The sequence below is a fragment of the Eretmochelys imbricata genome, chromosome 17, assembly GCF_965152235.1.
Source record: "Eretmochelys imbricata isolate rEreImb1 chromosome 17, rEreImb1.hap1, whole genome shotgun sequence".
Lineage (NCBI taxonomy): Eukaryota > Metazoa > Chordata > Testudines > Cheloniidae > Eretmochelys > Eretmochelys imbricata.
Window position 1 is genome coordinate 4,982,258 of NC_135588.1, and position 24,133 is coordinate 5,006,390.

General features: G+C 41.3%; 2 protein-coding genes across 4 annotated transcripts in view; one reads left to right on the top strand and one right to left on the bottom strand.

Moving 5' to 3' along the window:
* PPM1E (protein phosphatase, Mg2+/Mn2+ dependent 1E) overlaps nt 1-6,882 on the top strand; it is a 118,234-nt gene extending 111,352 nt beyond the window's left edge. The window contains exons 3-7 of the mRNA XM_077836497.1: nt 27-226; nt 2,183-2,371; nt 4,613-4,756; nt 5,146-5,239; nt 5,542-6,882. Coding sequence (XP_077692623.1) covers nt 27-226; nt 2,183-2,371; nt 4,613-4,756; nt 5,146-5,239; nt 5,542-6,599 — 1,685 coding nt within the window. The 3' untranslated portion in view covers nt 6,600-6,882. The remainder of the gene's footprint in view (nt 1-26; nt 227-2,182; nt 2,372-4,612; nt 4,757-5,145; nt 5,240-5,541) is intronic.
* A 5,610-nt stretch (nt 6,883-12,492) lies between these two features.
* TRIM37 (tripartite motif containing 37) overlaps nt 12,493-24,133 on the bottom strand; it is a 49,556-nt gene continuing 37,915 nt past the window's right edge. The window contains exons 21-26 of one of the 3 annotated variants that reach the window (XM_077836342.1): nt 22,841-22,972; nt 19,168-19,354; nt 18,162-18,280; nt 15,064-15,216; nt 13,752-13,836; nt 12,493-13,231 (exon numbers count right to left, since the gene is read on the bottom strand). In XM_077836342.1, the coding sequence (XP_077692468.1) occupies nt 13,228-13,231; nt 13,752-13,836; nt 15,064-15,216; nt 18,162-18,280; nt 19,168-19,354; nt 22,841-22,972 (680 nt within the window). In that variant the 3' untranslated portion in view covers nt 12,493-13,227. Of the gene's footprint in view, nt 13,232-13,751; nt 13,837-15,063; nt 15,238-18,155; nt 18,281-19,167; nt 19,355-22,840; nt 22,973-24,133 lie in introns of all 3 variants that reach the window. The other 2 variants (XM_077836339.1, XM_077836341.1) reach the window with 2 other exon arrangements.

Here is a 24,133-nt window from a genome sequence, read left to right on the forward strand (position 1 = left end):
CCTTTTATTTCTTTTTGCCTCCTCAGAGATTGAGACAGTGAAGTTAGCCCGCTCAGTTTTCAGCAAACTCCATGAGATCTGCAGCAGCTGGGTGAAAGACTTTCCACTTCAAAGGAGGCCCTACCGCTATTATGAGACATCCATCCATGCCATCAAAAACATGCGCAGGAAGATGGAAGACAAGCATGTCTGCATTCCTGACTTCAACATGCTCTTCAACCTTGAGGTAAAGGGGGCTGATGTGGGTGAGTTAACATACTGAATATGGGTTTTGGGAAATTAGTAAGCATTTTACTGTGAAAACGAAAGACGTATATATGACCAGCCTTAGATAGTTGGGATCCAAGAGACACATGCCTTGTCTAAATTAATTCAGGGAGTGTAGTGTAAATATTTATGGGTCTCACAGAACGCCCATGGCCTATATAGGATGAAGCAGAAGCTTTCATAGATACCTAGTGCCTATCCCATCCTACTGTAGCCACTTGTCCAGTTACTGGGTGGCTTCACCCCCATCCAACTGGAATCTGCATTTTATTGTAAGATTTTCACCCTTCATTTGGACTAGTTTTGTCCTGTTGTTTAGATGTTGTCATTTACAAGGCTGGTGGCCTTCTTATAATATAGAAACTTGCATTCTGCTGGCAACAGAAGAGCAGAGAGAACAATATAGGGTGCATTCACCTTCATGGAGATTGAGAGCAGTATGGGTTCTGCAATGCTCCTCGGATTTAGTGGCCTGAGACTCAACAGTAACATAGAGTTCCCCTTGTGGCAGCCAGTGCATTGTGTTACTAAGGAGTAAGCTAAGGCAGGATCCTCTATTTGACTGAGGATTGCCCAGATAGCAGAGAATCACAAACTGAGAAAGAGGTAATGGTGCAACTCAGAGCTGTTTAGTTGCCTGCTGAGCCAGGCCTGTGCTGCTGAACTACCATGGTTTTTGGGAGAAACATCAAGAAGTCAAAAGCAGGAGAAGGAGAGGAGGTAAAAACCAGTCCTCCTGGGAGAACAGGTTCACAAAAAAGCAACCAGGACCAACTTTTTGGTAGATCCTGGCCCAGGGTTACTTTCATCCATCTCTTCATATCACTTATCAGCAAAACCCTAATGCAAGCTTTTCTTCAGATGTAAAATCTCAGACATTGTGAAATGGCAAGTATGTGAAGTAGCAAGAATTACATAACCTGGATCAGTATGATGGAAAAATTGATTTGTATTATGCTTTGTCAGTTTAATAAGCATTTTCTTGCACCCATAGTTCTTGCCTTTAAGATGTATTATGTTAATGCAAACTGAGGTAGGTTTGTTTCCTTTGCCTGTCAATTATCACCTTTCTTCACTCAAATTTGTGTTGGAGCCCATCACTTAAAAATTACAATGTATAAATATTTTAGTTCTTTAGATGGCTGTCAAGGTTGAGTGGGCACTGACAGTGGGTTGGTGAGTTGTGTGTATAAATTGGATGCAGACGCTGATGTCTCTTGCTCCTGGAGCATTGTTTCCTCTGTGAGCAGTTTGGGCAAGACAAGAAGCCTGAGTTGAAGATGAAGTATTCTGCCTCTCTTGAGCTGAGAATGTGATCACCCTTAACTACCTGATGAGACAGTACCTATTAATGTATTAATTACAGACACCTGAATTGATGTGGATTGAATAAAAACCTTAGGGCTATGTGGCTTCATAGTTTAATGCCCTAGCATTTCACCTCTAAGAAACTGAGGTCAAATCTGGATTTATGCATTTTGCTTTCAGCACATGGTGGTCTCATCCAGCTGGCTGGCTGTTCAGCTCACAAAGTCTTGCCACACTTTGGTGTGAATGACAATTTTTATTCAAGAAAAGTTTAGGCATGAATAACTGAAGGTATAACAAAACAGATGTGAGGTGCATTAGCAGAGCTATGCAGATGATGCATGCATAATGCCTGCCCATGCTAAGCAAGTGCAATTGGTCAACTATATAATCTGACTGTGTATGCATATTCCCACATTATGATAAACAAAGAGTTTAGCTGAGTTCTCAAGTGGAGATTCTGCCTCTCTAACTGCATTATACCACTAATATGAAAGCACAGTGGGGACACCAGTAATCTCAAGTTAAATGGTTTTAATGATAGTCCAGTTAACCAGCTGCACTGCTTATCTTCATCAGTTTTTGATTCAAGGTTGTCTCTTGGCAGGACCAAGAGGAGCAAGCGTATTTTGCAGTATTTGATGGTCATGGAGGGGTGGATGCTGCCATCTATGCCTCCATCCATCTCCATGTGAATTTGGTACACCAGGAGATGTTTCAACATGACCCAGCGGAGGCACTGTGTAGAGCATTCCGGGTGACAGATGAACGCTTTGTTCAGAAGGCAGCCAGAGAGGTGAGTTAGTATCATTGGGGGGGGAGGGGGGGGGGAGAGGAGAGGGAATTTTTTTTTACTCTGAAGATTATTTTTTTAATAACTTCTATTTAAAAATGAAAGTAAATTATGCGAATTTCAAGATGGGGAGAGATGAAGAGCAAATATCCTACACATCTGAGTTCAGCTTCTCTCTCAACAACCACTGCATGCCTGTTCCGGATGGGACTTGACAATCACTTTTCCCTTTCATTGCTGTATAACCACATCCCTTGCTTCCTCAGATCTGGTAGGCAGCTTTTTTTGCAGCGAATGCTTGACAGATAGCCTCATTGGCTCTTGTTCACTAGAGCTCATGCATGACACCTCTGTAATGAACCTGGAAAGCAGGAAACCCACCACTATCCTTGAACCCAAGTCTTTAGGGTGATAAATCACCAGATGGCCAGGGATTGCCATGAATCATTTCAGTGAGCCCTCACTGAAGGATTAGGAAATGACATTGATGGATTTGGAATGGGCGGTTGTCTAGCCTCTCTGAGGTGGAGTTAAAGTAGGGAGCAAAAGGCCCGAGGTTGTGCAAGAAATACACATTCTCCTACACCCAGCGCTGTCTCCCAGGAATCTTTTTCTTCGTGTTGCTTTATTCATGGATGTTACTGACTTCGCATCATGTGAAAGGAAACAACTAAGGCTTATAAAAATGGACATTGGATTGAACCTTACTTATTTTAGTCACCTTTTGGTTCTCTTGCATCTAGAACTGCAGCCAGCGCATCAATGGCACTGTGTAAATTCACAGAGTCACTGACTAAAGCCAGCTGATTCTGAACAAATTGGAAGCACTAGAGTTTAACATCCAACAGAAGTTTTAGTAGAATGAGTCATTGTGAGAAATTAAGCATAAGTAGTTGTAGCAAAAGTTTTAACCAGGGACAAGGAGCAGCAATGGATTTGTTCTTTTAGCCCTTAGGTATGTACGTAGGGCCTGATGCTGCAGTCTTGATGCACGCAAACAATACTCACTGACTTTGGGAGTCACGTGCATGTACAGACTGCAGGGGCAGGCCCAGGTCCCTTTGGAATTTTTAAGCTTGAGGTAAGTATGGTCAAAATCCTCAATTCCATGTTAAATTTCACAAGGCCTCTGAGAGTCCATGGTACAGTGTATTTGCCAACTGATTATTAATGAACCTGAAATCTTTACAAACATGGCCAGTAGGTACTGGGTTGAATCTATGCTGTCAAAGACACCCTTCTCCTTCTCTTGAAAATACTTTCCCTTACTACCTGTCCCCAGTACTTCAGTTCTGGCTCCAGGGGGAAGGCTTTGCACTAGCTCAGCTCAGCTCACACAAAGCCTTGAGTATACACATATTTTTAAATAGGACATCAGTATGGGAATGGGATAACAGATTCTTCCACTTATGGGGCACTGGTTCAAATCCAGCTCAGGCTGGCACTGGCCAGATACTCAATGACTGTGTTAAGTTGGGGAAAGGTGAGAGTCTATTGCCTAGTGGGTTTGTCTACAGCACAGAAACCACCATTACAGTTAGCACTAATTGCCCCCTTGTTGGCATTCTCACTACAGAGGCCAATGAGTGAATGGGTCAGAGAGGTTTAACGATCACTCCAAGTCAGGTCAGCTGCCGTTCACAGCATAGTTGTCCACTGAATAAGCAGAGCTTTTCATTCTCCAGGACTGTCAATTCAGCACCTTTCACAACCACTAAAATACATTTATGAAGGGGGAGGAGGAGTTCTATTCTTTTGTTGTTATACTTATTGTGTTTGCTCTTTGATTACTTTTTTTAAAATTCTTTCATAGCGTCACAAAGACATCACATTCCTTAGCACTTTTCACGTAAGGTGGATCTCAAGATACTTTATAAGTGACTCACTCTCTGAGGTAGTTAAGTTAAACCAATTCATTTCACAGATGGGAAACTGGGTGCCCGAGAGGGTTACACAGTGAATCAGTGGCAGAGTGCAAGATTTGAACATTAGACTTTAACCAGACATACAGGACAAAATTGTGACTTCAGTTACTCGCATTCAGCCACGTTGGCTTTGGGGGAGAGAATGGAATGGTAGCAAATGTAGAACAAATGCAGCCCCATTTCTCTGCCATTAGAACAGCCTTATTTGAACGTCAGCATGTTCTGCTTTGAGGGAAGCAGTGAAAGTTGTTCCAAGGCATTTCAATTCCAGTTCATCTTCATTGGCCCATTTAAAACTAGTAGATCGTATTTTTTCCAGAGCCTGCGGTGTGGCACCACTGGTGTGGTAACATTCATCCGAGGAAATATGCTGCATGTAGCTTGGCTTGGTGACTCCCAGGTGATGCTTGTGAGACAGGGCCAAGCTGTGGAACTAATGAAGCCTCATAAACCGGATAGAGAGGTAAGAATGGCCTGTTTTAACTGAAGATGGATAGCTTCTCACTTTTCATATTTATTTTCTGACTTCAAACAGAGATTTATGACTGCTGTCCGCATATAAAAGAGCTTTTGTATTATTGATCGCCTTGTCTATCTCCTTTGGAACAGCTGAGCAAGCACCTGTCCAGTTACTCCTATTGCTTTGGATAAGATTACTGAGTTGTCAAAACCTTTTGTTCTGATCTGATAGGGGGGCAGGATAAAACCTCTGCAGAAATTGAAGTGCTAATCTTTGCAGTATGGGCTCAGGACTGCTGTGCATGTGAAAACACCAATACATTGCTGAAGGCACCCGGAGTCTGATGACGGCAACAGAGACCTGATCAACTCTTATATTGCCTTGCGGTTTAGGACGAGAAGAAGCGCATTGAGGCCCTTGGTGGCTGTGTAGTCTGGTTTGGGGCCTGGAGAGTGAATGGGAGTTTGTCCGTCTCCAGAGCTATTGGTAGGAAATGTACTTTAATTCTTGTATCCACTTCTCTTCCCTGTTTTAATTATCTTTTGATTTCTATTGATCACACTGTGTAATACAACAGATAAATAGAACTGGGAACAACTATCTCCATTTTTCTGGAAAACAGATGCTGGTCTAGCCTGTTATTCCAAGAGACTCCTCTAAATTTAGGGAAAAGAATAATTGGTTCCTTGTCTGAGAATAAATAAAAGGGTTCCAGGATGCCACCTATCGCTCAACATGCCAATCAAAAACCTGAGATTTGAAATATCTTTGCTTTCCATTTTCCACAGGGGATGCTGAGCACAAGCCATATATCTGTGGAGATGCAGACTCCGCCTCCACTGTACTGGATGGGTCTGAAGACTACCTCATTTTAGCCTGCGATGGCTTCTATGACACAGTAAATCCTGATGAGGCAGTGAAGGTGGTGGCTGACCACCTGAAGGAGAACAATGGAGATAGCAGCATGGTGGCACACAAGTTAGTGGCATCAGCACGAGATGCTGGCTCCAGTGACAACATCACTGTCATTGTAGTATTTCTCAGGGACATGAACACAGCAGTAAATGTTAGTGAGGACTCAGACTGGACAGAGAACTCTTTTCAAGGAGGACAAGAAGATAGTGGGGAAGATAAAGAAAACCATGGAGATTGCAAACGGCCATGGCCTCAACACCAGTGCTCAGCGCCTGCAGATCTAGGGTATGATGGGCGAGTGGATTCCTTCACTGATAGAACTAGCCTGAGCATAGGGTCCAAAATTAACCTGTTTGAAGACCAGCGCTATTTAGACCTGATGAAAACAGAAGCAAGTCAACCTCAGAATGCCAAACATTTGTTACCAGTTCAAGTGTTTAGTCCTAGCCTACCAAAGGGAGTCAATTTGGTTAATGGCTCAACAGCGAAGAATGAATCTCCAAAAAGCACAGGATCTTCAGTGTCTGAACCGACAGATCCAAGGGGATATTCTGCTTCTCTTAGTTTGAGGTCCATAGGGCAGCATATTTACAGAATGGGGGGTTTATCTCCATGCTTTTCTGGATTGGAAAAGGAACAATTCAGATCCTTGGGGAAAAGGGTCTCTGCTTTTTCTCACTTCTACAATGCAAAGAGGGGACGTGGAGCCAGGCTCAAACCAAAGTTTCACACATATCTCTTTGCTCACAAACCTTCCCATATGGAAGGATTAGGTCCGTCCTTACCTGTCCAAAGTGGCAGTAAAATTAGGATGTTGGTAAGAAGTTCTCTGTGGTGGAGGATGAATAGTCACAAAGTTGATGGTGAGAATATGCTCTTGAGTCTAAGACAGAGTAATTATACACCAGATCCATACCTTTATCAGAGCTGAAAAATATAACCATCCTCCTTGTATCCCCCCTTCAGACAACTAGTTTAGTCAATCCCAGAATAAAAGGTGAGCATTTTAGATCTGTGTTAAGGTTCCCTGTAAAACTCAGCTCAGATGTAAATAGACAAAGGAATTAAAAAAAATAGTTTGTCACAATAAAACTGCTGGTAATGCCACTCTATCTAAGTACACCCCCACAAACACATGCACGTAAGTATCTATATTCTCATTCACTAGACAAGCTGGTTAGTTGGCTCAGGTGAATAGACACAGTTAGAAACTGTTGAAAAAAAATGCAGCTGAAAATAAAGTTGAACCTGCCTGAGATATGTCTATGGAGCACTATTTTTTTAACGCTACCCTGTTTTAGAATGCCAAATGTTGTAAAGGGTCAGTTTAGAGTTTCCACAGAAGTCCAGGTGATGTTTTTTTTCCTTTGTTTATTTAGACTAATATTGAGAGAAATCTATAGAAAACCATCCACTTTGCAGGTAAAAGACTAAAAGCCATACAGGGTATTAACAGGTAATTTAGGAACGGAGAGATTCATGCTGTAAACTCTACTCCGTTCTTAGACTAAGGTACATACAATTGATTTAGCTATTATTTCCTGTAACATATAATGTGGAATATGAAAAAAAGTGTTTGTATTTTTTTAAAAAATTGTTCCCTATGGCTAGATACACAGTATGGGGGGATTTCATAACTTTTTGGTGCTTTTAGTGGCATTTTTATTAGTCAGTCAGTTTAGGAGGCTGTTGTCAACTGGCTTTAATCTAACAGGACTGTGGTTAATTGGTATGAGATCCTCATCACACCTTCATCTCAGGTGTTGAAAGAAACTCAGTCTGAGATGATGTCCGGGTACAATATGCTGTCACTAAACTGATCATGCTGTAGAACTGCTTGTTAAGAATAATAAACAATTTGATCAGGATTTTGTTTTAGGTTAGTTTCCAGGCTGCAAGGGCATAATTTAAAATAAACTGGAAGTTTTTAGGGCTGATAAAATGCTGGAGTGAGTGTGACATCACTACTACTGAATTCTTGTTGTTCCCGATAGAGTCAGAAAATGGATGTGAGACTGCTATAGTAACCCAAAGTGAATGGAAATGCTGGGGATGTAGATGAATGAGGGTGGTTGCTTTGTTTAGCTGAGATCGTAAAATGCACTGACAATCCAGAGCTCTGCTCCAACAAATTTAGATTTGCAGAGATGAAAAATGTGGGGTGCCCATTTGTTTATCCCAGTGAACAACAGCATTATTTAAAAAACAACCACCCACTAACCTATCCTTGAGGTGATGTCTTACACACTTAAAGGAATAGTTAATTAGAACACAAAAGTAATTTAAAACTGTTCCAGTTGAATGCATCAGACAACATATTAGGCATCCTGCCACTATTATTTGCCACAATAACTAACGATGAGAATACTCATTTGGCACTGGTATGAATATAAAATGTAATTCTCCCACAGTATTTAATTTTAGCAATGATTTAATATGCCACTCAATCTTAGCAGTAACACTTTAAAAATCAGCCTTACTGTTAGCTAGAATTTGTTAAAATATTTAAATGTTAAGTAGTTAAGAGTCTAAATTATTTGAAACCATAAGACTCGAACTTTACTGATCTCGGCTTGCTCTTTAAGTCTGTCTTTTAAAAGACATTTGATGAAATAGTGAAAAGCTATAAGCAAACAGGAGTTGAAGTGTGGTTTTAGATTCCTGTAATTATTTTGCAGTTTTTTAAAACCATAAATATAATTGAGTCATTGACTTGTACATTTGTCATCTTAAAAAGCCTTAGATGTTAACATTCTCTTCAGATGTATTGTATGTTTCTAATCAGATTTACTAAGGAAATTTGAGAAGCCACACAATACTAAAAGTATGCAATTTTGGGCATCTTGCTGTTGCCTTTTCATTGTTTAAACTTCTCACACTAGTGTAGAAGATGCATTGAAAGTCTCTTCTGTTTGATAGTTGTACTTTTATTGGAAGGTGATGTAAGTGCAATTCCTTGTTTAAGTAAGTATGTCAAGATAAAGTTATGGATGATAGAACTTCCCAACGTGAAAGACTGGTTGAAAAGTACTGGAGTGAGTGTACGCTCTCTTGTCAAGGGTGTAGTTCTTTAGGTGTGGATTCACAAATGATCATTCTGCTTCTCAGACCATTTAGGAGGGAAATTGCCATCATAGTTCCTGTGTGGTCCGGTGCAAAATATTGTATAAATAGCAAGTATTCATTTCTTCACTGTATTCATTTAGAGTAGACAGATTCATTTGTAAGGTAAGTCTTTTAAAATTCTATAATACATATAAAAGTAGTGGTTATTGGTCTGATATATGCTGCTCTTGATTCTACACACTAGACAAAAAAGCAGTGCTTTGTGAAACGCAATGTTTTCTCTTAATGCCACTGGTGATAGGAAGTAGTTCTCTTCAGTTCAAAATCTGGTGCCCTTATTTGCTGCTTGCTAACGTAAGCAATAAGTTCCCCTCTAACTAATGGTATTTAAATGTTCTGTATCTTGTATTTTGATTGTCTATCTGGTGATAAATAGACAAATATAAAAGTATCTATATAAATGTATTTATTAACTGTTAATTCTAAGATTCAGTCTGTGACTTGTGTTTTGTAATTTTATTGTGCATCTTAGTAGTGATAAAATTTGTATAACCTTTTCAATAAAGAGCTGAAGTATCCCTTTTTCAAGTTAACACAATGTGCATCAGTTTCAGTTTACCTATTAAACATGTTTTGCAGGAATAAAAAGGTAGGTAGTGAAAATTGTGTTGGTTTTGAGAAATGGACTTCAGGCTTTTTGTCTGAAGCTGTTCAGAACTCACTGGTATGCTATTCACTGTGAGTTTTAAAGGGATTAATTTAATCCCCCCTCCAATAGTTTCCAGTGTACACTTTTTAAATGTGCAACTCTTGAGGAATGTCTGCTGTTGCAGAGAGCAGTATAGCATCAGACCAGGGAGCTGTTAACCCATTTCGATTTGCACTAAAGGTGAGTGGAAACATGTAAATAACTTTTCTTTACCTAAAAGTGCCATCAATTGTCCTTGCAAGTTAAAATAATTCACTATTTATTTAGTTTAGTCTGCAGTGTAACATTTAAGGACAATGTCAAAGCAGATTTTAATTTATACCACATTGATAGTGGTACATTGTCAAACTCTGCTCCATTTTTGGAACACAGTCAGTGAAAAATGCATTGTGTTATGGACAGATAAACATGAGGTACAAGAAATTCAGTGTTTACAGATGAGACTGCTGTAGTTCAAGTCCACAATGCTATCCTATCTGCTACGGAGTAAATCCTGTTGTAGCACGGAGAAAGATTGATCTAAATTAGTGGCTGTTTTAGCACAGTATATTCACTCATTCAACACTAGTCACATAGACAAAGCCATTAAAGGGGATACTACAGCTTTGTTCATGCCTACAATTTAGGGCAATCTTTCTTTAGATCATAACTCTGCAACAGCAAATAAAACTTTCTACCCTTATAGCATGCAATAAATAGTGAAACATAAATGCAACCTCTAACGTAAATATTCATGTCCTTTTCCAGTCATTGTTAATCAGGCTTAAAAGACTAGCTGCCAGCATTAAAACATCAGAGAGAAAAAATCCTACAAAGATTTAGTTTAAGTATTTACACATTGACTGCATTTGTTTTCTTTTACTTACATCTTTCTTTGCTGCATTTCTTTACTTTCAAATTAGGAGAAACAGACTAGGCCAGGTTGGCAGAGATTGAGCCTGTCTTCTTCTCAAAGTAGTAACTTGTTTTGAGAGCTCCAGGTGTGGTGCCAGCTCCTACACGAGGTGCTTCTGTTGAGAGATACTTGTGTTCTCTTGTTCATGAAAGTTCTAATATGTTCTTTATGAAGTGAGTAAATTAATCATTTTTATGCTACAGTGTTGGGATCTTTCCATTTGCAACCTTATTCTACAGCTCATGAGGTCAGTTGTAATCCATGTAATAGTCACCCATATTTTATTTAATGTTTACGGATAAGGACTATGTTGAAATTTTATCAATATCTTAATAAAACAATTTAAAACATTTTTCAATGGTCTACTTATTTAAAGGCAAATATCAAACTCACATTCCTTGTGCTAAGCTGCTTCTGTACTGTAGTCTAATGGGATTTTACTGTTTAGAATTCAAATTGATGCTCTCAGTCTAGGGTTAAGCTGCTTTTACCTACTACTAAAAATGCATCTGAGTGTGACACGCAGAGTAGGAAGCAGGGGCATCTGACCACTGTGCTTCAATTTAAGCAAATCTAGAATTCAGAGTAGGCTGTATAAATGCTTTAAGGTTGTAGCTCCCTAAACTGTTCCTGAATTGGTATCTTATTACCTCTCTCTAGGGGAGCCACATATTGACTGCTATCTATTTTATAAACAAAGAAAGGGAGGTGCAGAATTTGAATGACATTTAGTTGTAACAGATGACTTTGTGCCATTTTCAGCAATAGCCTATTAGTAGAAGTGCAACAGTTGCATACTTCAAGCCTACATTTTTAGGTGCCCTGTATTTTTTAAACATTGCTGTTAGCATTAAATTTTCCACAGTGCTTCAAGGACTATATCTTAGAACTCCAGGTGATTCTGGGCTCTGTAATGACCTGCAGACCTGGCATTAGTCGCTGTATGATTGGTAAACTAGCTGCCTGAGCATTTTTCACAAGCTGTCTTAACACTTCAACTAAAATGCACCAGTCCCTCACACTCAATTGTATTGAACAGTATGTAAGCAAAAGCTTCTAGATGACAGTTTCACTATGAAACTGGAGTAAAGAATACTATCCACTCCTAGGAAACTATAAAAATCACAAGTGGAGAGGGAGTTACATAGTTGCTCAAATGGGTTAGTTTTTTTGCTGTTTAAAATTAAGATTTTTCCAGGAAATAAGCGTAGATACCTAGCTTTCATTTTTAATCCAAGAACAGAATCTCTGCCCAGGACCTTTCCTAGTAAAGAGCTTCTAGTTGAAAGTGTAGCACCTAGGTCAACCTTTTAAATAATCAGCTTCTCCCATAGCCCTAGTGGTGGCTGTTGGTCCTCATTTCTAAATTATCAAGCAGGAGACATGGTTCTGGACTCGGCAAATGTTCACAAAGGACTCAGCTCTTTGATACTTCAATGCATGAGAATACAGACCAGTGATTTGGATCCATAAAAGTGGCAGCATAATTGCTAGTGAATTTGGAGAAAGCTGTTATTAGCAAGACACATAGGGAACAAAGTGTATGGGGTTCTGGGGCCCTGTAACACTGGAATAACCAAAGACCTACATGAGACATGGAGTCAACTTATCTCCCCCAAGTCTCACATGCTTAGAATCAACTTGGACTGCTCCTGAATCAGGATGGGAGGCAATGTCCAGTTAGCAAAACCACTGAAAGAGGGTTAAATCAAATACACCTTAACATGAAGCACTTAAGCCAAGGCTAAAATTCAACAGAATGGGAGAGCTCAAACTACTCAAAATGAATGCTTCTACTTACATCATCTTCACACAGCCTACTATCTGATGAGTACTGTATTTGAGAGAGCCTAGAACACTGATACACAAACTGATGATACAGTGAACAACACTGCAGTCAAGCTCAAGACAATGACTAAAGAAATCCACATTATAGTAGAGATTTGGTTCATGAGGGAGTGCCTAAGGACTACTGGTTGTGGAAGTCACACAGTGTTTCATTTGGAGTAGATTGTGGCCTGAACATACTGGTTCAGCGCCACTACAATATAGATTTAAAAAAACCCAGACTGAATTCTAACTAGGTAGCAGCATATTTCTTTCCCATCAGCATCTGCAATCATACTTGTCCCTACAAAATAATTTCACACAGTATTTCAGTGTTCATTTTATTAACAAAAAGTGCAAACAGTTTTAAACTAAACTATATGATTTGTACGCACTTGAACATTACATACAAAACAAATGTTTCAGCAAGTACAGTCAGATGAGACAAGAACACAACTAACATTTATTCATGCTTTTTCACTAGCCAGTTATTCAGCTTTCATTATAGCTTCACAAAACATTTTAGCTGCTCAAATGCAACGCACAGTGGTAAAAAGTTTGGCAACAATGTTCTCAGTTGGTCCAAATTAGAGACTGAAGAAAAACACAAACTAACTCTGGTGCAGGCCACTTTCACCCTACCTTTAAATAGCTTAAATCCCTATGAATACAACTACAATGTTTTCATACCATTAATAATAAAAAGGGAAGGCTATTCCCCAACATTCTCTGCTTCAATCGTATGATAAAGAGACATGTGAACAAGGCTCTAGCACCTTTTGAACATGTGTTCAGAATCTGCATTTGAACCTGCCAAAGCCATGAAGAATACAGTCTTGCTAAGTTTTTTCATAGGGCAACTTGCCCTATTAACAGGTTTAAAACAGCCATGGAAGAACTACATAATCTTTTATATTCAGCACAATGGAGTGCGTGCACACCCTATGAGAAAAATACAGATGGAATAAATAAGCATTATGAAGTGTGCCGCTTCTCAGGGACACAAGCAGGCTAGTGTTAATCCAACTCTTCAAAGTCTTCTGCAGTCAACAAGCCAATCCTCTACCTAGCCCAAAAGAGACAGTTCATATGCAATCTCAGTCATTAAAAAGAACCCATAGTAGCAGCGCTATTATAAATTTTATGGATTAGAAAGGATTTAGGGTACTTAAATCTAAAAATTCCCAAGATAAGTACATAAATACTAAATTAATGACCCCCCCGATCAGCCCTGCCTTGGTGCTATGTTACCTCTAGCAATTGCATTACGGACAAAGCAGATTAGTTAACAGGTCTTGACGTTTTAAGTAAATCAAGGAACTGGAGCAGGATCTCATCTACTTTCAGCAGCAATGGGAAAGTGGGATGTATTTACAAGTTGTAGGATATTAGTTATTACATAATGCCCTTCCATCTTTATATCCTTCATGTAAATGAGCATTGGCATCACACAGAGTATTTCAGATGGAGGTGTCAGTTTCTTGACACAGCAAAACTTTATCTGGATTTGACCTTTTTATATACTATCAAACCAAACTGCAATAAGTTAACTGCCATTAAGTCAATGTTCTTATTTTAGCAATTACCTTGCATTGTCCTCTCCAGTACCAAAGCTGAGGTCTTCAGGGCCTATTTGATCACCTTCAGAAAAAACTGAACACAGCTCTAATACTGAAAAACAATTATATGGCATCCTTAAAGACTGAGCTGCCAAACCAGTTAAATTTAAAAATCTGTTATTTAATGAGATCTATAATCAGCAATTCTTTGAGAGATTAAGATTTGATTCTTAACAGATGAAAGACACATACAAAGTTGGAACCTTTATTCTGAATTAGTCTGCTCTACAATTTTAAAACTATGATGGTGGAGTACAAATTGGTGGTGGTTTCAATTTTCTTGTGAGTCAGCAATGTAACATTCAATGTTATGCTGTGGAGTTCTGTAGTAAACTACTAATTCAGAATAAGACACTGATCTTCTACTGATTATTAATATTGTTGTTGGCATTTATTCCAACCATTAACCAAAATTTATTTAGAATTAGCAATCATGTAAAGGTTTTACAAGTACCCTTTAAGAGGTTTTTGAACATTTTCACAGCACAAAATGGTAGACACTTTCAGTCCTTTTAAAACTGAGCTAAAGTATTCAAAAGCAGTTTACTGTCAGTTCAGATGCAAACTCATTACTAGGGGACATTTCGGCTACCACCACTCATTTACAGTTATTTTCTGCAATGAAAATTCAGAATTTTCATAACTGGGGCCAAATCCACTCTTCTGCCCCAAAGCCAGTCAGATTTTATGCAGAGGACAGAGTCAATCCTACAACCTACATGCTGGCTGCTACTGTAGCCCCCAAAGCAGCTGTATCCTTTACTCACAACTGGGATGGTGAATCTGAAGCCACAGGTTCCCATGCCTCTTCCCCAGCTCACCACTCTGATACCACAGCTTTGCAGTGACCGTAGGACCTGCTGTACTCAGCAGATGCTCTCTGCATCCTGCCCACAATGCCATAACATTACACCTGTTCTGTGGCTTTCAGCCTTGGGCAGGGGCAAGTAAGAGATGGAAGAAACCTGTTAGGTCATGTAGTCTACTCTCTGGTGCTTAATCAAGTCCACTTTGGAATAACTCAAGCAAGGGGACTTCTGCTGGGAGACTGATCCTATCTTAGATCTCAATGCTAGGAAAAATTCACTCCCACTTTCTTTACCTCCATTTTAAAATGAGATCTCAAGCAACACCTGATATTTGGAAGCCTTCATTTGGCACTAAGACTTGTACAGTTTTGGGAATAACTTAGCCCCGAACAGTATCCTTTACCCACAAGAACCATGTCAGGAGTAGAATTTGGAAAGCTGCCCGTGATTGCACAATATAATTGTTCTACCTTCACTTGAGGGCTGGACATCAAAGGCATGATTAAACGCATCTGAGGTGGATGAGGCATCCTCCTGCTCTTCATTTTCTGTGTCACATTCAATGTCACTATCGCTGCTCATGCCTGGCAGGAGGTGAAGGACGTGCTTCTGACATAGCCCAGCTGCAAAGAGCAAAGGAGAACCTGCTGCAATGAGATTCCTGTAGCCATAAAGTTCTCAGCTTCCTTTCCTTCCCAAGACGCACCAACGTGAAATTCTCGGGCTTGGCAGGAGAACAAGGTAAAGTGAGCAGTGTGTAAACTTCTTTACAAAAGCACTAAGAGATCAATAGCAGAACATGTTCGGGGAACAGTTTTAAAGATGTTCTCAGTCTGGTTATCTTATTCAATGGAGACTTAATTCAAAGGAGCAACCCTATAAAAATCCAACTAAACGGTGTAAGTGTGAACTTGTATAACTGCATTTCCTTTCTGTTTTAGCTGCTTTCCTCATTCTTACCAATGCTTCAATAGACCACTGTGTACATGAACCGAAGGCCGAATGTTTTTTAGTAGTTTTAAGACATGTCATGGCCTTTTAAGCAGACTTACAGGCCAACTCCTCCAAGCAGCAGCACATTGAAATCGGGTTAACTTTCCTATTCAGAGGTCACAAACACACAACATGATTTTCCTACAAATATATCCCATCCCATTTTTCTCAAATGAAGACAGCCACTTGTCTCGCCACTACTTGAAACTAATGATTAGTAATGCTCCGTGACCTCAGACTTCGGGCAGCCCTGGAGCCAGCCGCTGCAGAGCAGATCAGGCAGCCCCTAGGCCAGTCGCATCAGCTGCTGCTGGGGCAGTTTGGGTGTGGGACAGGGCTCAGGGCTGGGGGTGCAGGGCAGCGCTTACCTCGGGGGGAGGAAGAGGGGGGCTCCCCAGAAGTGGCAGCATGTCCCTGCAGCTCCTTGGCAGAGGGACCAGGGGACTCTGCACCCTGCCCTTGCCTGGAGGCACCGCCCCCGCAGCTCCCATTGGCTGCGGTTCCCAGGCAATGGGAGCTGCGGAGCAGGAGCTCATCATGGGGGCAGTGCACAGGGCTGCACTGGCCTTCTCTCCACCTAGGAGCTGCAGGGACATGCCAGCTGCTTTCAGGGAGCTGTGCGGAGCCTAGTAGGGAGCCTGCTAGCCCCACCAACCCTTCCGCCCCAGCACCAGCGGGAGGTCCTGAGCCACATGCAACCGCCCAGCCTCCCTCCTCAGCCCTGGTCCCGAGCTGCCCAGCCCCGCTCCCCTCGCGGGGATCCCGGGCCACATGCCAACACCACCCACATCATTTTTGTTTACTTCCCCTGACTTTTACTAAAAATACCTGTGACTAAAACGTAGCCTTAATGATTAGTGGTAGAAAGCTGCTCAGGACAGCTAATGGACTGAGTGGCACTGCTGACTAACAAGATGCCAATGGTTTTGCAGTGCAGTCCCCCAGACAAAGGTGTTCCACTCCTTGCCCATACACCCCAGGTCAACTAAGTGAGTGTTAAGATTTCCACAACTCTTTATATAACTTCACCCCCTGCCCAAACCCCTTCATTTCAAAAGATCTTATCACAAGACTTAATGCAAATGGTTCTGAGAAAACAGCAATTCCAGGTGCTCTTCCAGCTGCCTTACCCACAAGTTGACTGGGCTCTTAAAATAGCATAATAAAGCTTCATTCCCACATTGTCAAATTCTAGGCACTGTCATCTTTGAGCAGAGCTAACTAAGAAAAATGTAAACATGAACCCTTCAACCACCCTTTCCTCTGAAGACGTTCTGGAATTACATCAGTATAAATGCACAAGCACAACATGTTGACCTGAGATTGAAGTCAGATGGAGAAACTGGGTTTGCTCTTAGGTATGAAACATGCTCCCAAAGAAAGATCTAGTTCTCAAAATTCACAGCTAATCATAGCTACCTGAAAACAAATGGTTATGCTTCTGCAATTTTTTCTCTCTGAAAGGAAATAAATTGTAATATTTGTTTCCTGGGGTTTTAACAATGAAATATTTTATTTAAAAAAAAAACAAAAAACATTTTCCTCTTAATGCTTCCTCCTGTAAAAGGAGGACTGCAGGAACACATCATGATCACGCTGCAGTGACTAAGAGAAGAAATTCAGTTTTATGTCACTGAGAGACCTTCTGTAAATGCCAACACCTACACAATATTGCACACTGCAGATAGAGATGGATGCTGGCACCTTAATATAGGCTTTGAGCTACAATTCATCAGTCATTGAAATTCAAATTAGTGCAGGGGTGGAAGGCAGCAGAGTTTTAGCAAGATATGAAAAACACTTCTGCATGGAATATCAATAAGAAAGTCAACAATATTTTCTCCAACATGGAAAGACAAGGTGAAAGAGACAGGAATGTGTTTTCAACAACTGTGTGATTTCTTCTGATTTTCAGAGGAAGTAGTGGACCTTGCATACCGCAAAACCCTATTTAAACTACGCTTAAGAGGTGTCCAGTGCAGACATGGTCCCAGTCACCACCAGACTTACCCCTGCAAACAGAAGCCTTATACCCAATAAGGTCTCTTACTGTATTTTAATAGGAACACAAGTGCAATCCATCTTTTAAATTAGTAATTTTCCAAACCTCATCTCTAAAGTTAAGTTTTAAGATGAAAACAGCCTCCAGAGGTAGAAAAATAAACCAGAAATGTAAACTAAGAAAAAAGTCCTTGGAAGTTTCTCTGTGCTCTCTGAATGCCATCATACCTCTCTATCATACACATGAGAAGTCATCCTTTTATTCATTAAAAATCTACCAAATGTTGCAACATAAGTTCAGCCCTCCAAGTAAACAGATTTTCACATAGTTTACAGAAACACTCTTGTTTTAAAGGGGTAGTCAATAGGCAGACCCTGGGCCAAATCCATACCAGTAGATGCTTTTGAACTGACCCTGAAACCGTTTTATTTATCATTATTTTCTCTGGAGTCTGGACCTTGACTATACCTTGACCAAGAAATTTGGACCTTGACAAAACATAATCAACTACCCCTGTTTTAAAAAGTGTCACTACAGTATTTGAGCATTTATTTTCTTTGATCTTGCCTTTACCTTCCTCTGGCTCTACTGAGGTGCCTTCAGAGAGAATGGCCTGTAGCTCCCCAGTTTCCGAGTTGTTCTCTAGATCAGTTGGTTGTGTTCCTTCTGTATGACATCCTTTAGAATTTGACCTTAAAATGGGGTTGGGGGAAAAACAGCATCAGCACCTAAAGCATTAAGTCCAACCATGGTGGCAGCTTCTCCTCCTAGTGTTACACACAGTTTAGCATCAGGGGAACCTCTCCTATGCTTCTGGGAACTTCCAACTTTCAAGTTATTTGGAATATTTACAGGGTTCCATTTTGAGATCGGAAAGTACATAATTGATGCTCTCCAAAGAATGTATCCTCCCCTGACCCACAATGCTATGTCACATTCAGCATCTGGAGTTTATACCTCTGTACAGCATGCACATTTAAGTTTTCTTAAACCTACCCTTTCATACTATTGCCTCACATCAATGACAGAAAGCAAGCACAGAATGCAACATAACTGTCTGTTTGCACAAAAAAAAAAACCAAGACACAGCCCACCCCACCATTCACTGGCCTGCTATTTAGAAAAACCAAAACTACTACTACACATGTTGTGTAACTATAAACTGTACTTGGAGAAGCACAGAAAAATCAGAAGTGAGGAAAAGAAAGGAATGGTGGATTCTCAGTGAAATAGCCTCTCCTATATAAGGAAACTAGATGTAAAATCCTGTTGGATAGAACATTAATGTAGGAAATATTAGAAAAACGGACAAAAGTCTGACTTGCAAGTCTAAATGGGCAAATCTAAATGGGCAGTCTACAGCTACTGATGCTTCAGCTTTAGTTAAAATGAGCTGTTACGACCCTCAAAAGTTCTTTAAATAGAAAAATGAGGACATACAACTCCCTTATGGGCCAAAGCTGAATGTCCAAAGGGAGCAGCAGAAAAATGTGAATGTCTTCAAAGTAATTTACGTTCCTTGATATATAAGGCTTGATTTTGAATATTCCATTTATAATTCAGTGAGAAAAGCACTCACACCAAAGCGACAGCTTTTCTTGTCTTCTCCACAGTTGTTAAGCCGTTTAAAGCCGAAACGCCCACATCAGAATCTGAGCCTTCGCACTCTTTTTCCTCTGGCTTAGGCAGTGCATCAGGAGCATTACCATTAGTCAAGGACCTGGGAGAGCTATGCCTACTGCCAGACTTTGAGCTTCCTATTGAACCTAAGAAGAGAAAAGGTGAAGATAATTGGCACTTATGAAACATTTCAAAATTTTTCAAGTCACCATCTGAGCAGCATTTGCCATTAGGATCACTTAATGCGTGCTTTCCAAAAACATATCATCTCACCTACAGCTTCCACTTCTGGTAGCACAGGTTCAGAAAAGCCACCTACAGCTTCCACTTCTGGTAGCATAGGTTCAAAAAAGCACTTACAAGATTTCCCAGTATAGATGAACCTTTTGGATTTGTGTGAACTATGAAAATTAGTTTCCCATATGTCAGCAATTCCACAGGTTCACTAATACAGAAAATTATCTGTTTTTTTAATACAGAGAGATGGATCTATGTGGCTGGTCTAAACAGGGAAAATATAGAGGTGTTTCTCTGCACTGGTGCAGCACCTCTGGGGATAGCAATGGTGAAAGCCACACGGTACAGATGATTTAGCTCCCATGTGCATACACAAGAGCAGCAGTTCTCAATCTCTTTCCATTCTGGGACCTCTCCCTGGGATCCCATTAGCATGAACTGTAACACCCCACACATACACACCCATTTGCAATTCTCAATTTGAGAACAATTTTAGACAATCCAGGAAGTTTTTGGAAAGCATAGGGGACAATTTCCTGGTGCAAGTGCTAGAGGAGCCAACTAGGGGGGGAGCTTTTCTTGACCTGCTGCTCACAAACAGGGAAGAATTAGTAGGGGAAGCAAAAGTGGATGGGAATCTGGGAGGCAGTGACCATGAGTTGGTTGAGTTCAGGATCCTGACACAGGGAAGAAAGGTAAGCAGCAGGATATGGACCCTGGACTTCAGGAAAGCAGACTTCGACTCCCTCAGGGAACGGATGGGTAGGATCCCCTGGGGGACTAACATGAAGGGGAAAGGAGTCCAGGAGAGCTGGCTGTATTTCAAGGAATCCCTGTTGAGGTTACAGGGACAAACCATCCCCATGTGTTGAAAGAATAGTAAATATGGCAGGTGACCAGCTTGGCTTAACGGTGAAATCCTAGCGGATCTTAAGCATAAAAAAGAAGCTTACAAGAAGTGGAAGGTTGGACATATGACCAGGGAAGAGTATAAAAATATTGCTCGGGCATGTAGGAAAGAAATTAGGAGGGCCAAATCGCACCTGGAGCTGCAGCTAGCGAGAGATGTTAAGAGTAACAAGAAGGGTTTCTTCAGGTATGTTGGCAACAAGAAGAAAGCCAAGGAAAGTGTGGGCCCCTTAATGAATGAGGGAGGCAACCTAGTGACACAGGATGTGGGAAAAGCTAATGTACTCAATGCTTTTTTTGCCTCTGTCTTCACGAACAAGGTCAGCTCCCAGACTGCTGCGCTGGGCATCACAACATGGGGAATAGATGGCCAGCCCTCTGTGGAGAAAGAGGTGGTTAGGGACTATTTAGAAAAGCTGGACGTGCACAAGTCCATGGGGCCGGACGAGTTGCATCCGAGAGTGCTAAAGGAACTGGAGGCTGTGATTGCAGAGCCATTGGCCGTTATCTTTGAAAACTCGTGGCGAACGGGGGAAGTCCCGGATGACTGGAAAAAGGCTAATGTAGTGCCAATCTTTAAAAAAGGGAAGAAGGAGGATCCTGGGAACTACAGGCCAGTCAGCCTCACTTCAGTCCCTGGAAAAATCATGGAGCAGGTCCTCAAAGAATCAATCCTGAAGCACTTACATGAGAGGGAAGTGATCAGGAACAGTCAGCATGGATTCACCAAGGGAAGGTCATGCCTGACTAATCTAATCGCCTTCTATGATGAGATTACTAGTTCTGTGGATGAAGGGAAAGCAGTGGATGTATTGTATCTTGACTTTAGCAAAGCTTTTGACACGGTCTCCCACAGTATTCTTGTCAGCAAGTTAAAGAAGTATGGGCTGGATGAATGCACTATAAGGTGGGTAGAAAGTTGGCTAGATTGTCGGGCTCAACAGGTAGTGATCAATGGCTCCATGTCTAGTTGGCAGCCGGTGTCAAGTGGAGTGCCCCAGGGGCCGGTTTTGTTCAATATCTTCATAAATGATCTGGAGAATGGTGTGGATTGCACTCTCAGCAAATTTGCGGATGATACTAAACTGGGAGGAGTGGTAGATACGCTGGAGGGCAGGGATAGGATACAGAGGGACCTAGACAAATTGGAGGATTGGGCCAAAAGAAATCTGATGAGGTTCAATAAGGATAAGTGCAGGGTCCTGCACTTAGGACGGAAGAACCCAATGCACAGCTACAGACTAGGGACCGAATGGCTAGGCAGCAGTTCTGCGGAAAAGGACCTAGGGGTGACAGTGGACGAGAAGCTGGATAAGAGTCAGCAGTGTGCCCTTGTTGCCAAGAAGGCCAATGGCATTTTGGGATGTATAAGTAGGGGCATAGCGAGCAGATCGAGGGACGTGATCGTCCCCCTCTATTCGACATTGGTGAGGCCTCATCTGGAGTACTGTGTCCAGTTTTGGGCCCCACACTACAAGGAGGATGTGGATAAATTGGAGAGAGTCCAGCGAAGGGCAACAAAAATGATTAGGGGTCTGGAACACATGATTTATGAGGAGAGGCTGAGGGAACTGGGATTGTTTAGTCTGCGGAAGAGAAGAATGAGGGGGAATTTGATAGCTGCTTTCAACTACCTGAGAGGTGGTTCCAGAGAGGATGGTTCTAGACTATTCTCAGTGGTGGAAGACAGGACAAGGAGTAACGGTTTCAAGTTGCAGTGGGGGAGGTTTAGGTTGGATATTAGGAAAAACTTTTTCAATAGGAGGGTGGTGAAACACTGGAATGCATTGCCTAGGGAGGTGGTGGAATCTCCTTCCTTAGAAGTTTTTAAGGTCAGGCTTGACAAAGCCCTGGCTGGGATGATTTAATTGGGGATGGGTCCTGCTTCTGAGCAGGGGGTTGGACTAGATGACCTCCTGAGGTCCCTTCCAACCCTGATATACTATGATTCTATGAACTGCTGCATTACAGTTTTCACTGTTGCTACCACTGGTAGAGCTGCACTAAAAAGTGTAAGAGTTTTCCTGGTGGCCATAATGTCCAATTCTATTACCACATGGTGCAGGAGTAAGTCTCACAAGGACTTAAGCAGAATTTTCTTGTATTTCCTTTAGAGGAAACAGAACAAAGAATTTAAGCCCTGGCTGGTAAGTTTCAGCAGTAACTTGCTTGTAAATGTAGTAATTAAATACAAGATATTACAAACACCAATTTAGGGTATTAAAACTATTTAAGATAGGCAGGTTACTGTTAGAAAATGGAAGTCCCAGGAACACCGAGCATGAACGCTAGACACAAAGGCTTAGTAAGATGGTGTAATGTTATTGGTGCAATAATGTTTATCATGTTTAGGGGAAATAGTATCTGGTTTATGTACAAAGTTTAATCAAAGACGGGAACTTTATGAGCAAGGATATGCTGTTAAAAAGCTTCTTCCCTGATGCATTCCAAAGCATATTTAAAGCACTCCCACATTTCAGATTTACCTTCAGAGGAAGTCTGGCAGTCTCCCTTTGAGCGAAGATTATTGTCCCCACAGTCCATTGCTCTTCGAAGAGACAGGCTTCCTGCTGCTCCAGAACGAGTAGCTTTGGGTGAATTACTTTTCTTACTTGTGACTGCAAAGATATTTAATCGAAAGGCATGTGAATGTACTGCCTAGGCATCCAGTCAATTCTCTGCATCATCCCATCTTTATTTTGGCCTGCAGTGGAATTAACTGATGCAAAGGCGCTAGACATTCTCTTCCCCTTTATTCTTGGAGCCACCACATTGTCCCCCTCTCTCAAACTCATTCAAGATTTTCATTACATATTATTCCTGTTGTGAAGGTATGTGGAGAAGAAGCCACTCACTTAATAATAATCCTGAGACCAGATCAGGAATGGTTACCTTAATTTTTTGAGATGGGATTGTTAGTATGAACCCACTGTATGTGCGCACGAGATCGGAGTCTTTTCAACAGCAGTGTCTGTTGAGGCCACACATGCAGCCCTAGTCTCCTTGTGTTCCTGGTGTAAGAGTGTAAAAGGCGGAGTAGTCCCCAACCCTCCCTCAGGTCCCTCACAATTTAAAGCAGATGCTAGCTGAGGAATCCAAAAGCAGAGATGGAGGGTAGGTCATGGGATTCACCCTAACTACAGCATCTCAAAGAACCACAGTTACTACAGAGTGAGAAATTGTTCTCTACAAGTATGTGCCAGTGCTGATCCCACTGTAGGTGACTGGCAAGCTGTACTCCCCTTCGATGGTGGGAGCAAGAAACATCAGCTGCATTAGTTAAAAGGATTGATGTACTGCTCTCCCAAACTTAGTACCAGACCTAGCTGCCATGTAAAGGGTGTAATCTTCATTGAAAGTCAGTGGGTCGGCTCCACATCACTACTTTACAAACTTCAGATTCAGGCACATTTCTGAAGCAGGCTGATGACACTGCCTGTGTCCTGGTGGAGCGCAACTTGACAACTGAAGGGAGAGGTGGACTAGTAGTTGATAATGGGTGGAGTTGCAGAGTGGGATCCACTCAGAGAGCCTTTTGACAAGCCAGCTACTCATGAAAAGGGGGAGAGAGCATCTGGAAAACTTTAGTCTTATCAATGTAATAAAGTAATGCTCTGGAAAAATCCCAAAGTGCCTGTCTTTCTCTCATCTGGTGCTGAATGATTTCAGGAAGAAAACTGGCGGGTTAATTGATTGATTTAGATGAAACTCCCCAACCACATTACAAATTTAGAATCACATTCTCTCTATAAAAGGATGCATAAGGAGGTCCAGGAGTA